Source organism: Cucurbita moschata, unplaced genomic scaffold (genome assembly GCF_002738365.1).
Source record: "Cucurbita moschata cultivar Rifu unplaced genomic scaffold, Cmos_1.0 Cmo_Scf00037, whole genome shotgun sequence".
In the NCBI taxonomy this organism is placed as follows: Eukaryota; Viridiplantae; Streptophyta; class Magnoliopsida; order Cucurbitales; family Cucurbitaceae; genus Cucurbita; species Cucurbita moschata.
Window position 1 is genome coordinate 1,011,353 of NW_019268553.1, and position 13,116 is coordinate 1,024,468.

Here is a 13,116-nt window from a genome sequence, read left to right on the forward strand (position 1 = left end):
TTTTTTTTTTTTTTTTTTTTTTTTTGCCTCTTTTTTAATCATATTTATTTCAACTCCTTTTTCATTTCAGACCAAATAAATAATTTAAAATCATATTTTAAATTTTAAGATATTTTATAAATCAAAATAAAAATTAAATATTCTTTTCTTTAAAAATAAATTAAACCCAAAAGTATTACGTATTAAAAAAAAAGAAAAAAGCTCATATTGTATCGATCAAAATAAAAAAATACACACACATATATAGATACTCTCATATGTAATTAGGGGAGATCTCATGTCAACTCTTCATTCCTGGAAGATGTGATTAATTGTTAATTATTTATAAAACATTTTCTATCAAACGTGACTCGAGACTCAAAAGTTTGATTTTCACACGTCTAACATGTTTGTTAGATTAATATATATATATATATATTTATTTATTTATTTATTTATTGGGTATGGGTATGGTTAGTGATTCCCAACGAGGAGAGCCTATTCATCGACCTTGTGTGCCTCCTTTTCTTCTGTCCTTTTGCCTACCTTTTTTTTTTTGTCATTAATATCTTTTTAATATTCTCTATTTTTTTTTCTTCTAATTTTGAGGAACATGTTTTAAATAATGTACTAATATTTGGAACAAAATTAATTTAGCTTTTCCAATTTAAAAAAATAAATTAAGCAAATAATTTTACATTAAATATTCCGTTAGATCTTAATTTTGTTTGAGTCATACTCTAAAATTTTAATTTATTAATGGATTTAATTTGTTAAGACATATTTTTTGAACTAAATGTCGGAGGTTTGAATCTTCACTCTCATATATTATTGAACTAAAAAATATTAAAATAATGTTTTAAGACCCACTAGGGTTAAAGCTCTCAGAGAAACGTATTGAGAATTTTGAGTCCTACATTGGCTAATTCAGAGGAAGATTATGGGAATATAAGTATGAAAGATTGTTTCTAATAAACGCGTTGAAAGTTGTCGAATCATTATAGTTCATATATTTCGACCCGATTATGGTAATCTTTATTATGATTTATTTTAATGATGATATGATATGATATCATTTTAATTTTAATCCAAATTACTATTAAGATTTTTTTTAAAAAGAGGGGTACCCACCAAAGTATAATTTGATTGATTGAGTAGGTGGGAAATCAAATCTCCAGTGTGTTGTAAATTTTAATTGCATCTATTTTTATGAGTATGGTCCCATTATTCATTCTTATAGCTCATGTGAACCTTCCTATTTTTTCCCTCCAGAAAAAAAAAAAGAAAAAGAAAAAAGAAAAAAAGTGAACAGTGCTTCATGTGAACATAATATTTTAGGACGAAATTGCCCCTTGTTACCAACATGTGAATCCATCACTTGGAGGATAGTGGGTGGGACAGATTCCTTTTGGGCTGTTTTTAGGAACCTGTCATGTTCAATCCTCTCACAAAGATTATACACCCACACTTTATTTCACAGTAAAAAATGAATTTTATCATATTCTTTTTTATTATATATATATATATATTTATTTATTTATTTTACAGTTATGAAAAGGGAGAATTATATTTACTAATCAATTAATAAATTATAATTATTTTTTGAAAAACTATCACGTAATTTTTTAAAAAATAAATAGAAAAAAATAAATAAGGAAACCACAGTCTACTTGCTTCTACCATTTTTTTTTATCATATTAAATAAATTTTTATTTTCAAAATAAATTAATAATTTTAAAATGAAAATCTAAAGGAGAGTTTAAATTAATTAATTTATAAAAATTTAAAATTTTAATGGGGAATTTTGATGATTTAACCTATAAACATGTACCTTTTGTTTTAGGAGGGATATTAGAAATTATGTTGGGGTAGAATATTATATATATATATTTTCTTATAAAATATATCGATTTATTTGATTTTTTTTAAATAATTTTTTTAATAAAGATTATATTAAAAAGTAAAAACTTTAAAATAACATCATAAACCGAGAAAAATTATCCGTGGGGTCAGTTTTCTGTGGGGAATCCTTGTCCCGATCCCTACAAAAATAAATGAAAATTCTTGCGAAAATTAGAAATGAAATAGGAGGCAGGAGACGGGGAAGGCTTCCCCCTACCTGTAAGCATCTCTAGACAACATATGGATCATGATTAGTTGAAGTTATTAATTGAAATTTAAGATGTTGACCTTCGGCCAATACATTAATTCAATGAAGGAAGTCAATCCTAAAGTGAATTTCGATATCATTTAATTCCAAAGCTACAAAATCCTTCAATTATATGAATCCATCGATGGATAAAACAACCCTCTTTGCTTAATTTCAATTGATTAAATTATCTCGTTGTGTACAAGCTAGCTATTCAATCAAATACCGACCTTTGTAAGCGAAATTTTTTTTCTTATTGAAAATGATACTGTTAATGTTTGAATCATTAAACACTCGAACAACGTGATATCTCACACCGGGTGGGTAAATCCTCCTTACTTAACCCTTCGCCCTCTTACTAAGACTACAGAATATGCTCGAGTTAGCGACCTATATCCTCAAAATCTCATTTCAAAGGTCTCGCTCATTGTACTAAAAATTATATCAAACGTATAGCGATGTGAAACCACATAACTGTCGCTGCCCCAGCAGCTCCCGCTTACCACTCACCTACACTCTTGCCGCATGCTCCCTCAGTCAAAATGCAGCTGAGCGAATAATAGCTATTCAACCGCTATATTCTTACGATATCAAAACGTGCGGTTAAGACTATAAGGTTCATCATCACTCAACAGATTAAAACTGATGAACATCTAAATTTGAACTGTTATTTCTAAGCAGCATATTTGCATTTCAACTTCTGCACGAAAAATCGACCCAAAGACGCATAAAAACCGCTACCTTCCAAAAGAAATCATGTGCAGTGCTAAGGGGTAGCTCAAGAACACAACCAGAAACAAGGTTTGACAATGTTAGCTTTGCATAGCAGCTAAACTTATGTTAAATATTCATCGAAAATGTGATACAAAGAAACCGTATTTGTAACAAAAACCAAGTCCACCGTTGCAGATTTGTCCACTTTAGTCTATTACGTATTATCGTTAACCTCAAAATTTTAAAACGCGTCTGCCAAGGAGAGGTTTCTACACTCTTACAAGCAATGCTTTTATTCCTCTCTCCAACTGTGGGATCTCACAATCCACCCCCTTTGGAGGGCTCGATGGCACACCGCCCAGTGGCTGGCTCTGATACCATTTGTAACAAGCTAAGCCCACCGCTAGTAGATATTGTCTGCTTTGACCCATTACGTATTATCATCAGTCTCACAGTTTTAAAACACGTCTATTAGGGAGAGGTTTCTACACTCTTACGAGGAATGTTTCGTTCCCCTCTCCAACCGACATGGGATCTTAGGGTATTCCTAAAAAAAAGCCTATATATTCGAAAGATTCAAAGACTCGAAAAGAAGGAACAAATGAAGAAGCTACTATTATGTGCTATTTTATTGAGTTGCATAGCATTGATACAGGCTCACAAAACATGAAATGCCTTCATATCATTCATAAATTCTACAATTGTGAAGCTACAAAAGGGGAAAAGATGAGCCATAACTTCAGAAGATCTCAATATCAAACGAACAACAAAAATTTCAGTGATTCCATTAATATAAATTGAAAGACAACCAAGCATAGCAATGAACACAGAAACGTCAAACCAACAAATCATAATACGAATCATAATGAACAAGAATAAGAATCGAAGTAGCCTACCGTGTAAACGCCGAGCAATCCCGCTACGCATCGGCCTTCTTCCCTTGCGAATAATAATTCATATACCACCGGACGAACTTCTTCAGCCCGGTCGGGAGATCTGTGGTTGGTTTATATCCAAGTTCCCTTTGAGCCAAGCTAATATTGGCATGAGTAAACTGAACATCACCATTCCTTGGCAACTTCATTATGTTCCTCTTTGCTTTCACCTTCAAAAGCTTCTCCAAAATGCTCACAAGATCCGACACCGGCACCGGCGACGTATTCCCTAAATTGAATACCCGAAGCTGCGCCGGTCCCTTCTTCTTCCCTCCACTCCCTGTGCTCTTCTCAGCAGTGTCCAAAGATGCCAAACAACCCTTCACAATGTCATCAATGTACGTGAAATCTCTAGCCACAGTGCCATGATCAGCTGCTTCAAATATGGGAATTGACTTTCCTTTCAAGATATCTCTTGTGAAGAAGAAATAAGCCATATCAGGCCTTCCCCATGGTCCATAAACAGTGAAGAATCTCAGCCCTGTCAATGAAAGTCCATAGATATGATTGTAACTGTGTGCAATTTCTTCTCCACCCTTCTTCGTCGCCGCGTAAAGACTCGCCGGTTCATCGGTCCGGTCTTGCTCCGAAAAGGGTACCTTAGTATTCAATCCATAAACAGAGCTAGAAGATGCCCAAACAATTGCAGGCTGTGGATTTGCAGATTTACAGACCTCCAAAAGACTAACTAATCCAGCTATGTTGCTATGAACATAAGAACTAGGATTTTCCATGGCGTACCTGACGCCGGCCTGAGCTGCCAAATGCATCACATGCGTGAATGGAACCACTTCAAAAAGCTTCTTCAACAGAGCCGAATCGTTGATATCGCCTTCAACAACGAACACGCCGGTGCGCTCCAAAAGCGCTTGACGGTCTCGTTTTAACGATTGATCGTAGTAGTTGTTGAAATTGTCGAGGCCAAGAACGCCGTCGCCTCGGCGCTTCAGCGCCACCGAGACATGAGTTCCTACGAATCCGGCGGCGCCGGTTACGAGAACAGAGATCCCATTACGAGACCTAACTCGAGCCGATGAGCGAACTCTTTTCTCCCAGGACGGTCCGCCCCAGTCGTAAGTGCTTAGCGATCGGCGGGAAGGATCGGACGACAGCGGCGACGACGACGGCGATCTGTAGAAGAAAATCAAGATCGAGCCAAGTATAATTAAGGACCAGAATGTGAGCTTCGTTATCGATGACTGCCACCGGACGCGATGAATGTACGCCGATTTTTCCATCTTGAACTTTCCCGGAGTTGAAGGAATGTTATCGAGATGGGACATTACTTCTCCTTAGGTTTGAACAAAAATCTCAGAAATGGGAATCGCCGGAAACTTAACTGGCTATGGCTAGGGTTTTCTGGAACTGGTCCGACGAAAATCTTCCGGCATCGACGGTGGGGCGGCGTTGTTGCTGCGTTCTACCAGTTTTCCATTGGAGAATCTTCTGGTTTCTTGGAGGAAGATCCAACCATTGTTGACTAACGGAAGATCAAGAAATGGGGTTAAAGAGAGTTGAAAAACAAGAGAAATTTGAATTTTGTTGTTGTTTTCACTTCGAAAACCGGGAGGGAAAAGGGGAAATTAAAAATAGAATTGAATTAGGAGAACCATTTTCCATTTATGAACTTTCAGTTGGATTTGTTGTTGGGTTGGCCTTGAATTTGGGATCCTCCTATCAGAAATGTCATTTTTGTTGCCCCCATCATTTGGATGAGAAGCTTCCCACTAATTTAACCACATTTCTTTCTTCCAACAACACAAAATTAGATTTAATCATAGATTTTTAATTCAATAATTTCTTTCTTTAAATTTTAAAAAGCTGCAACTTTGAGAATGAATCTCATGAACAATTGAACCTCTCTGTTTTAACCCAAAATTCTTAGTTTCATAGCTTCCATTGTTCTTCGCGGAAACCATTTGAGAGGGACGGATTTTTATTTTTATTTTTATTTTTTTTATTTCATATCGTAGCTAAGAATAGGGTCAGATCCATGAAATATAGCGTGTCAAATTATGATTGAACGGAATAGAAATCGAGAAGGTAATGATCACAAATACAGTCTCCGTCCCCGCCCTTCATTTGCACAAAAGACCCAAGCTCGAAACTTTCCTTCCCCTAATGGGACCTGCCATCGGTTGGAGAGGGGAATGAAACATTCCTTATAAGAGCGTGCAAACTTCTTCCCAACAGACTCTGAGAAAAAGCCTAAAAAGGACGATTTTTGCTAGTGGTGGGCTTGGGCTGTTACATCATAAAACTCTCGTTTTCTCAGCTTCCAAACAACCAAGCTACCTACCGGTTATGAGTCCAATGAATTCAAAACGTTCAAACGATGTCGAGACGGAAATTTTATTCATAATTTATGGTTTTTTCAATAGGTAGTGAGCAAACATTGAAGGGAGATTAGAAACAAAAGTGGAGTAATAAGAACAAAGTGAATAAGGCGTCTCAAAGTTCCAAAATCAGCCTTTCTACTACTAAAAGCTCTCAGGTTATACCAAATTACTTGCCTCCTTACTGCTTTGGCAGTAATGAAACGGCTGCCTATCTCTCATATCTTTCTTGGTTGTTCAGTGCTTGACGAATTGCTGAAGCACTTCGAAGTAGTCGGGGAACGTTTTTCGGGTGCATCCGGGATCCTTAATGGTAACTGGAACATCTTTGCAGGCAGCGAGCGAGAACGCCATGGCCATTCTGTGGTCGTCGTATGTGTCTATGGCCGTCACGTTTAGTTTCTCTGGCGGGGTGATTATACAGTAATCTGGACCTTCTTCAACGGTTGCTCCAAGCTGAAATATAACACACAACACGATGAGCAAAAAGAACAGCATCGACAAGAGCGGTCGAAAGACGAGGTAGAACGAATACGTAGGCATTGAGGGGAACTCAAACTAACTTTTCGGAGCTCTGTGCAAATGGCGATCATCCGTTCGGTCTCCTTCACTCTCCAACTTGCAACTGAAATACAGACAGAGAAACTCAATGCAAGGTGTTTGAGATTCAAGTAATCAAAACGGATTGGGTTCCGGTTGGAATCGATTTGCGATCGTTTAAACCCGAAAAACATAGAAACGTACCATCTCTAATGGCAGTTGGACCATCGGCATACAATGCAACTACAGCGAGTGTCATAGCAACATCGGGCATTTTGTTCATGTTGACATCGATTGCTTTCAGATGTTTGCTCGTCGGAGAGTCTCGTGGCGGTCCAGTGACGGTGACACTGTTCTCTGTCCAGGTTACTTTAGCTCCCATCTTCTCAAGAACTTCAGCAAATTTTACATCTCCCTGATGAGCAGAATATAACAAAAATATCAACGGCCCAAACCCACCGCTAGCAGATATTGTTCTCATTGGGTTTTCCCTTTCGGGCTTTCTCTCAAGGTTTTTAAAACGTGTCTGGTAGGGAGAGGTTTCCACATCCTTATAAAGAATGCTTCGTTCCCCACTCCAACCGATGTGGGATCTCACAAAGCAGTGGGCTTCGGCTATTACATCGAATCTTGAAGGTAGAGATATCTATGGTAGGAAAAGGTCGGGAATGCAAAATATGGAAGTATGCAGTTACCTGCAAACTACTGGTGCCACAACCTTCAACGGTAACCGTCCCACCAGTGACAGCCGCACCAGCAAGGAAGTAGCTTGCACTTGAAGCGTCGCCTTCGACATAAGCATGTCCGGGAGACCTGATGTTTTTCTTCGCTCGTTAGCACCAGTGTAACAGGATTATGGAAGCTAATACACCTATATTTTGTACAAACTTACTTGTATTTTTGACCTCCACGAACGAAGAACCGATCCCAGCTATCATTGTGTTCCACGGTGACCCCAAATCGTTCCATCAGTTTCAAAGTCATATCGACATACGGAACCGAAATCAGCTTATCAATTATCTCGACTTCAACATCTCCTAAAGCCAGAGGAGCTGCCATCAGTAAGGCAGTTAAGTATTGACTGCTAATGGAACCAGAGAGTTTTACCTGAAAACAAGATGACGAATAGCTATAAATTTAAGGATTGTACATTGCCTAGTGAGGCATAATGTAGTTATATGTTATAATACTCACCTTCCCCCCTGGAAGACCTCCTTTTCCAACTACACGGACCGGAGGGCAGTTAGTGCCGAGGAAACAATCGACATCGGCACCGAGCTGCTTGAGACCATCAACCAAATCTCCAATCGGTCTCTCTCTCATTCGAGGTACTCCATCAAGAACATATCTGTAACGTTTCTAAGTCGTTAGTATGTAATTACGCAATGGAATACGAGTGGATGTTATGCAAGTTATGTATACTATATTACATTGTAACAGCCCAAACCCACTGCTAGTAGATATTGTCCGCTTTGACTTGTTACGTATCGTTGTCAGCCTCACGGTTTTAAAACGTGTCTACTAGGGAGAGGTTTCCACACCCTTATAAGGAATGTTTCGTTCCCCTCTCCAACCGACGTGGGATCTCACGTACATTGGTGTCAAGCTAAATATTCACTTCAAACAAGCATTCATTTACGTTCAGAAGGGTACGTGTTCAATTCGTGTTCGGTTCAAGCACTTGATCAAGGAAATGTCACCTTAAATTTCCACCAGCGGCAGTAACTGCAGCTGCCAATGGACGCATTGCTGTTCCAGCATTGCCAAGGAAAAGCTGAACTTCTTCATCCCTTGATTCTTTGGCCACTGGGAAGAGACCACCAGAGCCTCCAACAATGGCTCGTTTGTTCGCACCGTCCTCTTCAACGTGCAGCCCGAGTGTTTTCAATGCACCAAGCATATAGTGGATATCATCACTACTCAACAAATTGTCTACCACTGTCGTTCCCTGAATAATTAATAAGAGATAACAACGATAAGCTACCGGATGTTAACAACCCAAGTCCACCGCTAGCAGATACTGTCCTCTTTGGGGTTTCCCTTCCGGGCTTCCCCTCAAGGTTTTTAAAACAAGTCCACTAAGGAGAGGTTTCCGCACCCTTATAAAGAATGTTTCGTTCTCCACGCCAATAGATGTGGGATCTCACAATCCACCCCCTTAGGAGTCCAACGTCCTCGCTGGCAATACCGCTTGGTGTCTGGCTCTGACCATTTGTAACAGCCCAAGCTCAACACTAGTAGATATTGTCCTCTTTGAGCTTTCCCTTCCGAGCTTCCCCTCAAGATTTTTAAAACGCGTCCACTAGGGAGAGGTTTCCACACCCTTACAAGAAATGCTTCGTTCCACACTCCAACAGATGTGGGATTTCACAATCCACCCTCCTTGGGAGCCTAGTGTCCTCGCTGGCATGCCACCGGTGTTTGGCTATGATATCATTTGTAACGGCCCAAACCCACCGCTAGCAGATATTGTCCTCTTTGGGCTTTCCCATCTAAGCTTCCTCTCAAGGTTTTTAAAACACGTCCATTAGGGAAAGGTTTCCACACCCTTACAAGGAATGTTTCGTTCCCCACTCCAACAGATGTGGGATCTCACAATCCTCCACCCTCCTTGGGAGTCCAGCGTCCTCGCTGGCATACCGCCCAGAGTCTGGCTCTAATACCATTTGTAAGAGCCCAAGTCTAGCGCGAGCAGATATTGTCCTCTTTGGGCTTTCCCTTCCGAGCTTTCCCTCAAGGTTTTTAAAACGCCCACTAGGGAGAGATTTCCACACCCTTATAAGGAATGTTTCGTTCCCCACTCCAAAGCTCAAACTAATAGAACAACCGGTCACAATGACCGGTTCTACTTGATAAGAGAGAGCTAATGTCCCCTTTACCTATTGAAAAAACCTGACTCGAAGTAAATGGAATCATTCGACCAGACCATAAACAACAATTCTTGGCTATATCCTCCATGAAATGCATTTGATTGACGGAACAACCATTTCTTGATCAAATGCATCATCCATTATCAGAGGCAGAAAGAACATGAATAAATGTTTACAAACAGAAGAACAAATGATTTTCCAAGCCAATGAGATACTATTAGACAAAACCATTTTTCATTCTATAAACTTGATCAGCAATTAAACGAGCTCAATCGATCGCTAAGCATAACAGAAAATCCAATACGTTAATTTCAATGCAAAATAAAAAAAAAAAAAAAAACCCCACGATCTTGCATACCTCGGAGAGAGCAGCGAGAAGCAGAATCCGATTCGAAAGGGATTTAGAACCAGGCAAGTGGATGGTCCCAGAGATCTCTTTAATGGGTTGCAACACGATCTCCGGCACCATCGTGGCGGCGGAAGCCGAAACCTTAAGAGGAACGACGGCGCTTACTCTACCAGCGGAAGAACTTCCCCTCATTTCATCGCCACATTTCAAACCCCGGAAATTCAGAGCTCCCACAAATGGTGACCTAACAGAGAACAAATTTACGGAGTTGGGCGTCTGAGATTTGGGAATTTCATGAAGAAATCGAGGGGTCCGAACGCCATTGCAGATTTTGCTCACTTGGGCCATTTCCCTCTCTCTCTTTGCCTCTCTAGCTCTCTCTCTAACATATAAATCTCTCTGAAACGGGTCCAAGTTACGCAATGGCAGGCGGGTAGGTATGGAAAGAGTTGGTGGAAATGGGTTTTGTATTCACTTGGATTATCGACTCCACCAACCAACTCAGCCACCACAAATTACCAAAAATATTAGCAAATTCCAAAGATCGGAGGAGGCGGCCGAGTATTAAAGAAATGTGTTGGGCGAGTCAACCCTTGTGTTTACCGCGCACTTCTGGGGTTGAAAGGTGAGTCAACTCGGTGATTGTTGGCAAACTTGTTAATGGGAGTGGTGTTTATTGTTTAATTACTTCTCTCTCACCAACTCCGCGATCATTTTACCTTTCTGTCCTGTTAGTTGTTGTTCGCTGAAGAAGTGGAAGCTATTGATTAGGGATATAATCGTAAAAGAACAGCGGTTAAAACATAGGGGTATATTGGTAAAATAAAGTCGGATTCAGGGGTAAAAAGGAAAAAAAAATTTGGACCATTTCTCGATTTGTGCGTGTCATCCTTGCGCAGGGGCCATGCTAATCTTCTCTGTATCGTTCCAATTTTATCGGATGTCCCCGAAGGGACAAATTGTACGTTGTACCCTTGGCCATATGAAGCGTAATATTGAATGAAAACTAATCGATGTGGGACAAAAGGTTTCTGAACGACAGCTCACCTGTCAATCCGATAGGTATTCTGATGGGACAAAAGGTCAGTCGACACATCGTAAATGAAAATCATGGGAAAGCGTGCAAACAGTGTACCTGAATTAAATTCTTTGGTAATTATTATTTAATTATAATTACGAACTTCTAAAATATATATTTTTAAGGTAAGCATTTTTTTATATAATCATTAATTATATTATGTGTGCAATTAGTTCTGTAAATTCTTACATATGTCAAGCTAATCATTTAAGTATTCCATGCAGACAAACACTTAGGCTGTTAAATGGTAACATTCACTTCAAAATTATAAATTCATACTTCACTTACATACTTTACCCTTTTATTATGGAAAAATTACTGAAATAAATAGATAAAATTCAGAAGTTCCAAAATAATATCCATGAACTCGTTTTTTACATTTCCTCTTCTCGACCAACGGTAGTGAAGGAGAGAAAGGAAAACAAGTGCTCAAATCTAAACGGTATAACAAAAGTCAACATGAGTATAACTCATCGGTAACTGACACGTACATCTTTTGTGAGATCTTATATTAGTTGGAGAAGAGAAGGAAACATTCTCTATAAGAGTGAGGAAGCCTGTTTCTAGCATATGCATTTTAAACCGTGAGACTGACAGAAATACGTAATAGGCTAAAGCAAACAATATCTATAACCAGTGGATTTGGGCTAGTATCAGAGTCAGACGCCAGAAGTGGGGTGGATTATGAGGTCTCATGTCGGCTGGTAAGGGGAACAAAGGAACAAAGCATTTCTTACGAGGGTAAATCTCTCCTTAACATACACGTATTAAAACCGTGAGACTGACGACAATACATAATAGACTAAAACGGACAATATCAGCCAGTAGTAGCCATATATTGTTACATCTTTCTTGAGATCGGAAGTTTAAATTCTCACATTCACACACTTATTTTACCGAAACAAAAAACTGGACAGTAAAATACCATAAGTTGAACCGCACTTAGGTAGATAGAATAATTAATAACAAAGAATATGCTGAGAACATGCTTTATATGAATATGCTTAAATACAGAATATCTTAAAGCATAAACGTTGATTTCAATCTATCTGACCACATTGACAACATTGAATATGGATAAGTAGTTGGATATCCAAATGAGAGAGCAACCACAGCCATATGTTTACAATTGGCTGTTTTGGGACAAAAGAGGTGGGCTGAGACAAGCTGCCTCAAATAACAACAAATTCTTTCAGTTGAAAGATGAAAGGAACCATATCCAATTATCCAAATCAATCCTTTACACAACTCACGCAAGCCATTTGTTTTCTTGTGTGGTCACAAAATCACATCCTCAACCCATATCCTCTTCATTCCTCTCCCCCCAACCAGCCAATATGGATGAGTTTTACTGAGAGATCCCATATCGATTGAGGAAGAGAACGAAATAAGGACGTGAAAACCTTTCTCTAGTAGACAAGTTTTAAAAAACGTGAGAGAAACCTCAAAAGAAAAAGCCCAAAAAGGACAATATCGGCTAGCAGTGGGTTTGAGCCGTTATAAATGGTATCAGAGCCAGATACCGGGCGATGTGTCAACAAGGAGGCTAAGCCCCGAAGGGGGTGGACATGAGGTGGTGTGTCCTAACAAGGATGTTGGGCCCCGAAGGGGGTGGATTGGGAGTCTCATATCGATTGGAGAATGAGTGCTAGCAATGACGCTGGGTCCTGAAGGGGGTGGATTGTGAGATCCCACATGAGTTAGGGAGGAGAACGGAACATTCTTTACAAGGGTGTGGAAACCTCTTCTTAACCGACGCGTTTCAAAAACCTTGAGAGGAAGCCCCGGAGGGAAAACCCAAAGAGGACAATATCTGTTGATGGTGGACTTGAAACGTTGCATTTATATTGATAGAAAAATCAGTGCATATGATACCACATACTGAAAATATAAGAGCAAGATGAGGCTACAAAGGCATATAGAACTACTATGGTGCTTAGAGAATGGATACGAGAATAAATAAAGGATGAAATACCTCTTAAGATTGAGCGTAGCAGACACAGAAAAGAGAGGTCCAGGAGCTGTTGCAGACTTCAGTTTTACTCGAAATAAAACTAATGCCTCTCTGTTCATCATTTGTGACCTCATTTTCTGTAAACAGAATCATAAGCAACAGAGAATCTGATTCAGCTTCACTTTTTTTTTTTTTTTTTTTTTTTGAAAAAA

At 39.1% G+C, this 13,116-nt stretch overlaps 2 protein-coding genes and 1 non-coding gene across 4 annotated transcripts in view; all 3 read right to left on the reverse strand.

Annotated features, from left to right (window-relative positions):
• Nucleotides 1-2,506: 2,506 nt before the first annotated feature.
• LOC111432208 (UDP-glucuronate 4-epimerase 3-like) lies at nucleotides 2,507-5,314 on the reverse strand. 2 transcript variants are annotated; one of them, XM_023069074.1, is made up of 2 exons: nucleotides 3,739-5,314; nucleotides 2,507-2,702 (listed from the first exon to the last, which is right to left on the reverse strand). In XM_023069074.1, exon 1 carries the CDS (start codon nucleotides 5,058-5,060, stop codon nucleotides 3,762-3,764), a length of 1,299 nt encoding a protein of 432 aa, XP_022924842.1. In that variant the 5' UTR covers nucleotides 5,061-5,314; the 3' UTR covers nucleotides 2,507-2,702; nucleotides 3,739-3,761. The 2 variants fall into 2 exon arrangements, with proteins under 2 accessions (XP_022924842.1, XP_022924841.1); XM_023069073.1 differs by having other exon boundaries at nucleotides 2,507-2,709.
• A 781-nt stretch (nucleotides 5,315-6,095) lies between these two features.
• LOC111432098 (3-phosphoshikimate 1-carboxyvinyltransferase 2) overlaps nucleotides 6,096-13,116 on the reverse strand; it is a 15,746-nt gene continuing 8,725 nt past the window's right edge. The window contains exons 3-10 of the mRNA XM_023068894.1: nucleotides 9,882-10,239; nucleotides 8,354-8,601; nucleotides 7,848-8,001; nucleotides 7,546-7,760; nucleotides 7,349-7,466; nucleotides 6,858-7,068; nucleotides 6,677-6,738; nucleotides 6,096-6,569 (exon numbers count right to left, since the gene is read on the reverse strand). Coding sequence (XP_022924662.1) covers nucleotides 6,351-6,569; nucleotides 6,677-6,738; nucleotides 6,858-7,068; nucleotides 7,349-7,466; nucleotides 7,546-7,760; nucleotides 7,848-8,001; nucleotides 8,354-8,601; nucleotides 9,882-10,239 — 1,585 coding nt within the window. The 3' untranslated portion in view covers nucleotides 6,096-6,350. The remainder of the gene's footprint in view (nucleotides 6,570-6,676; nucleotides 6,739-6,857; nucleotides 7,069-7,348; nucleotides 7,467-7,545; nucleotides 7,761-7,847; nucleotides 8,002-8,353; nucleotides 8,602-9,881; nucleotides 10,240-13,116) is intronic.
• LOC111432224 lies at nucleotides 10,726-10,828 on the reverse strand. The gene has a single exon (XR_002708621.1). It is a non-coding gene; the product is annotated as a U6 spliceosomal RNA (small nuclear RNA).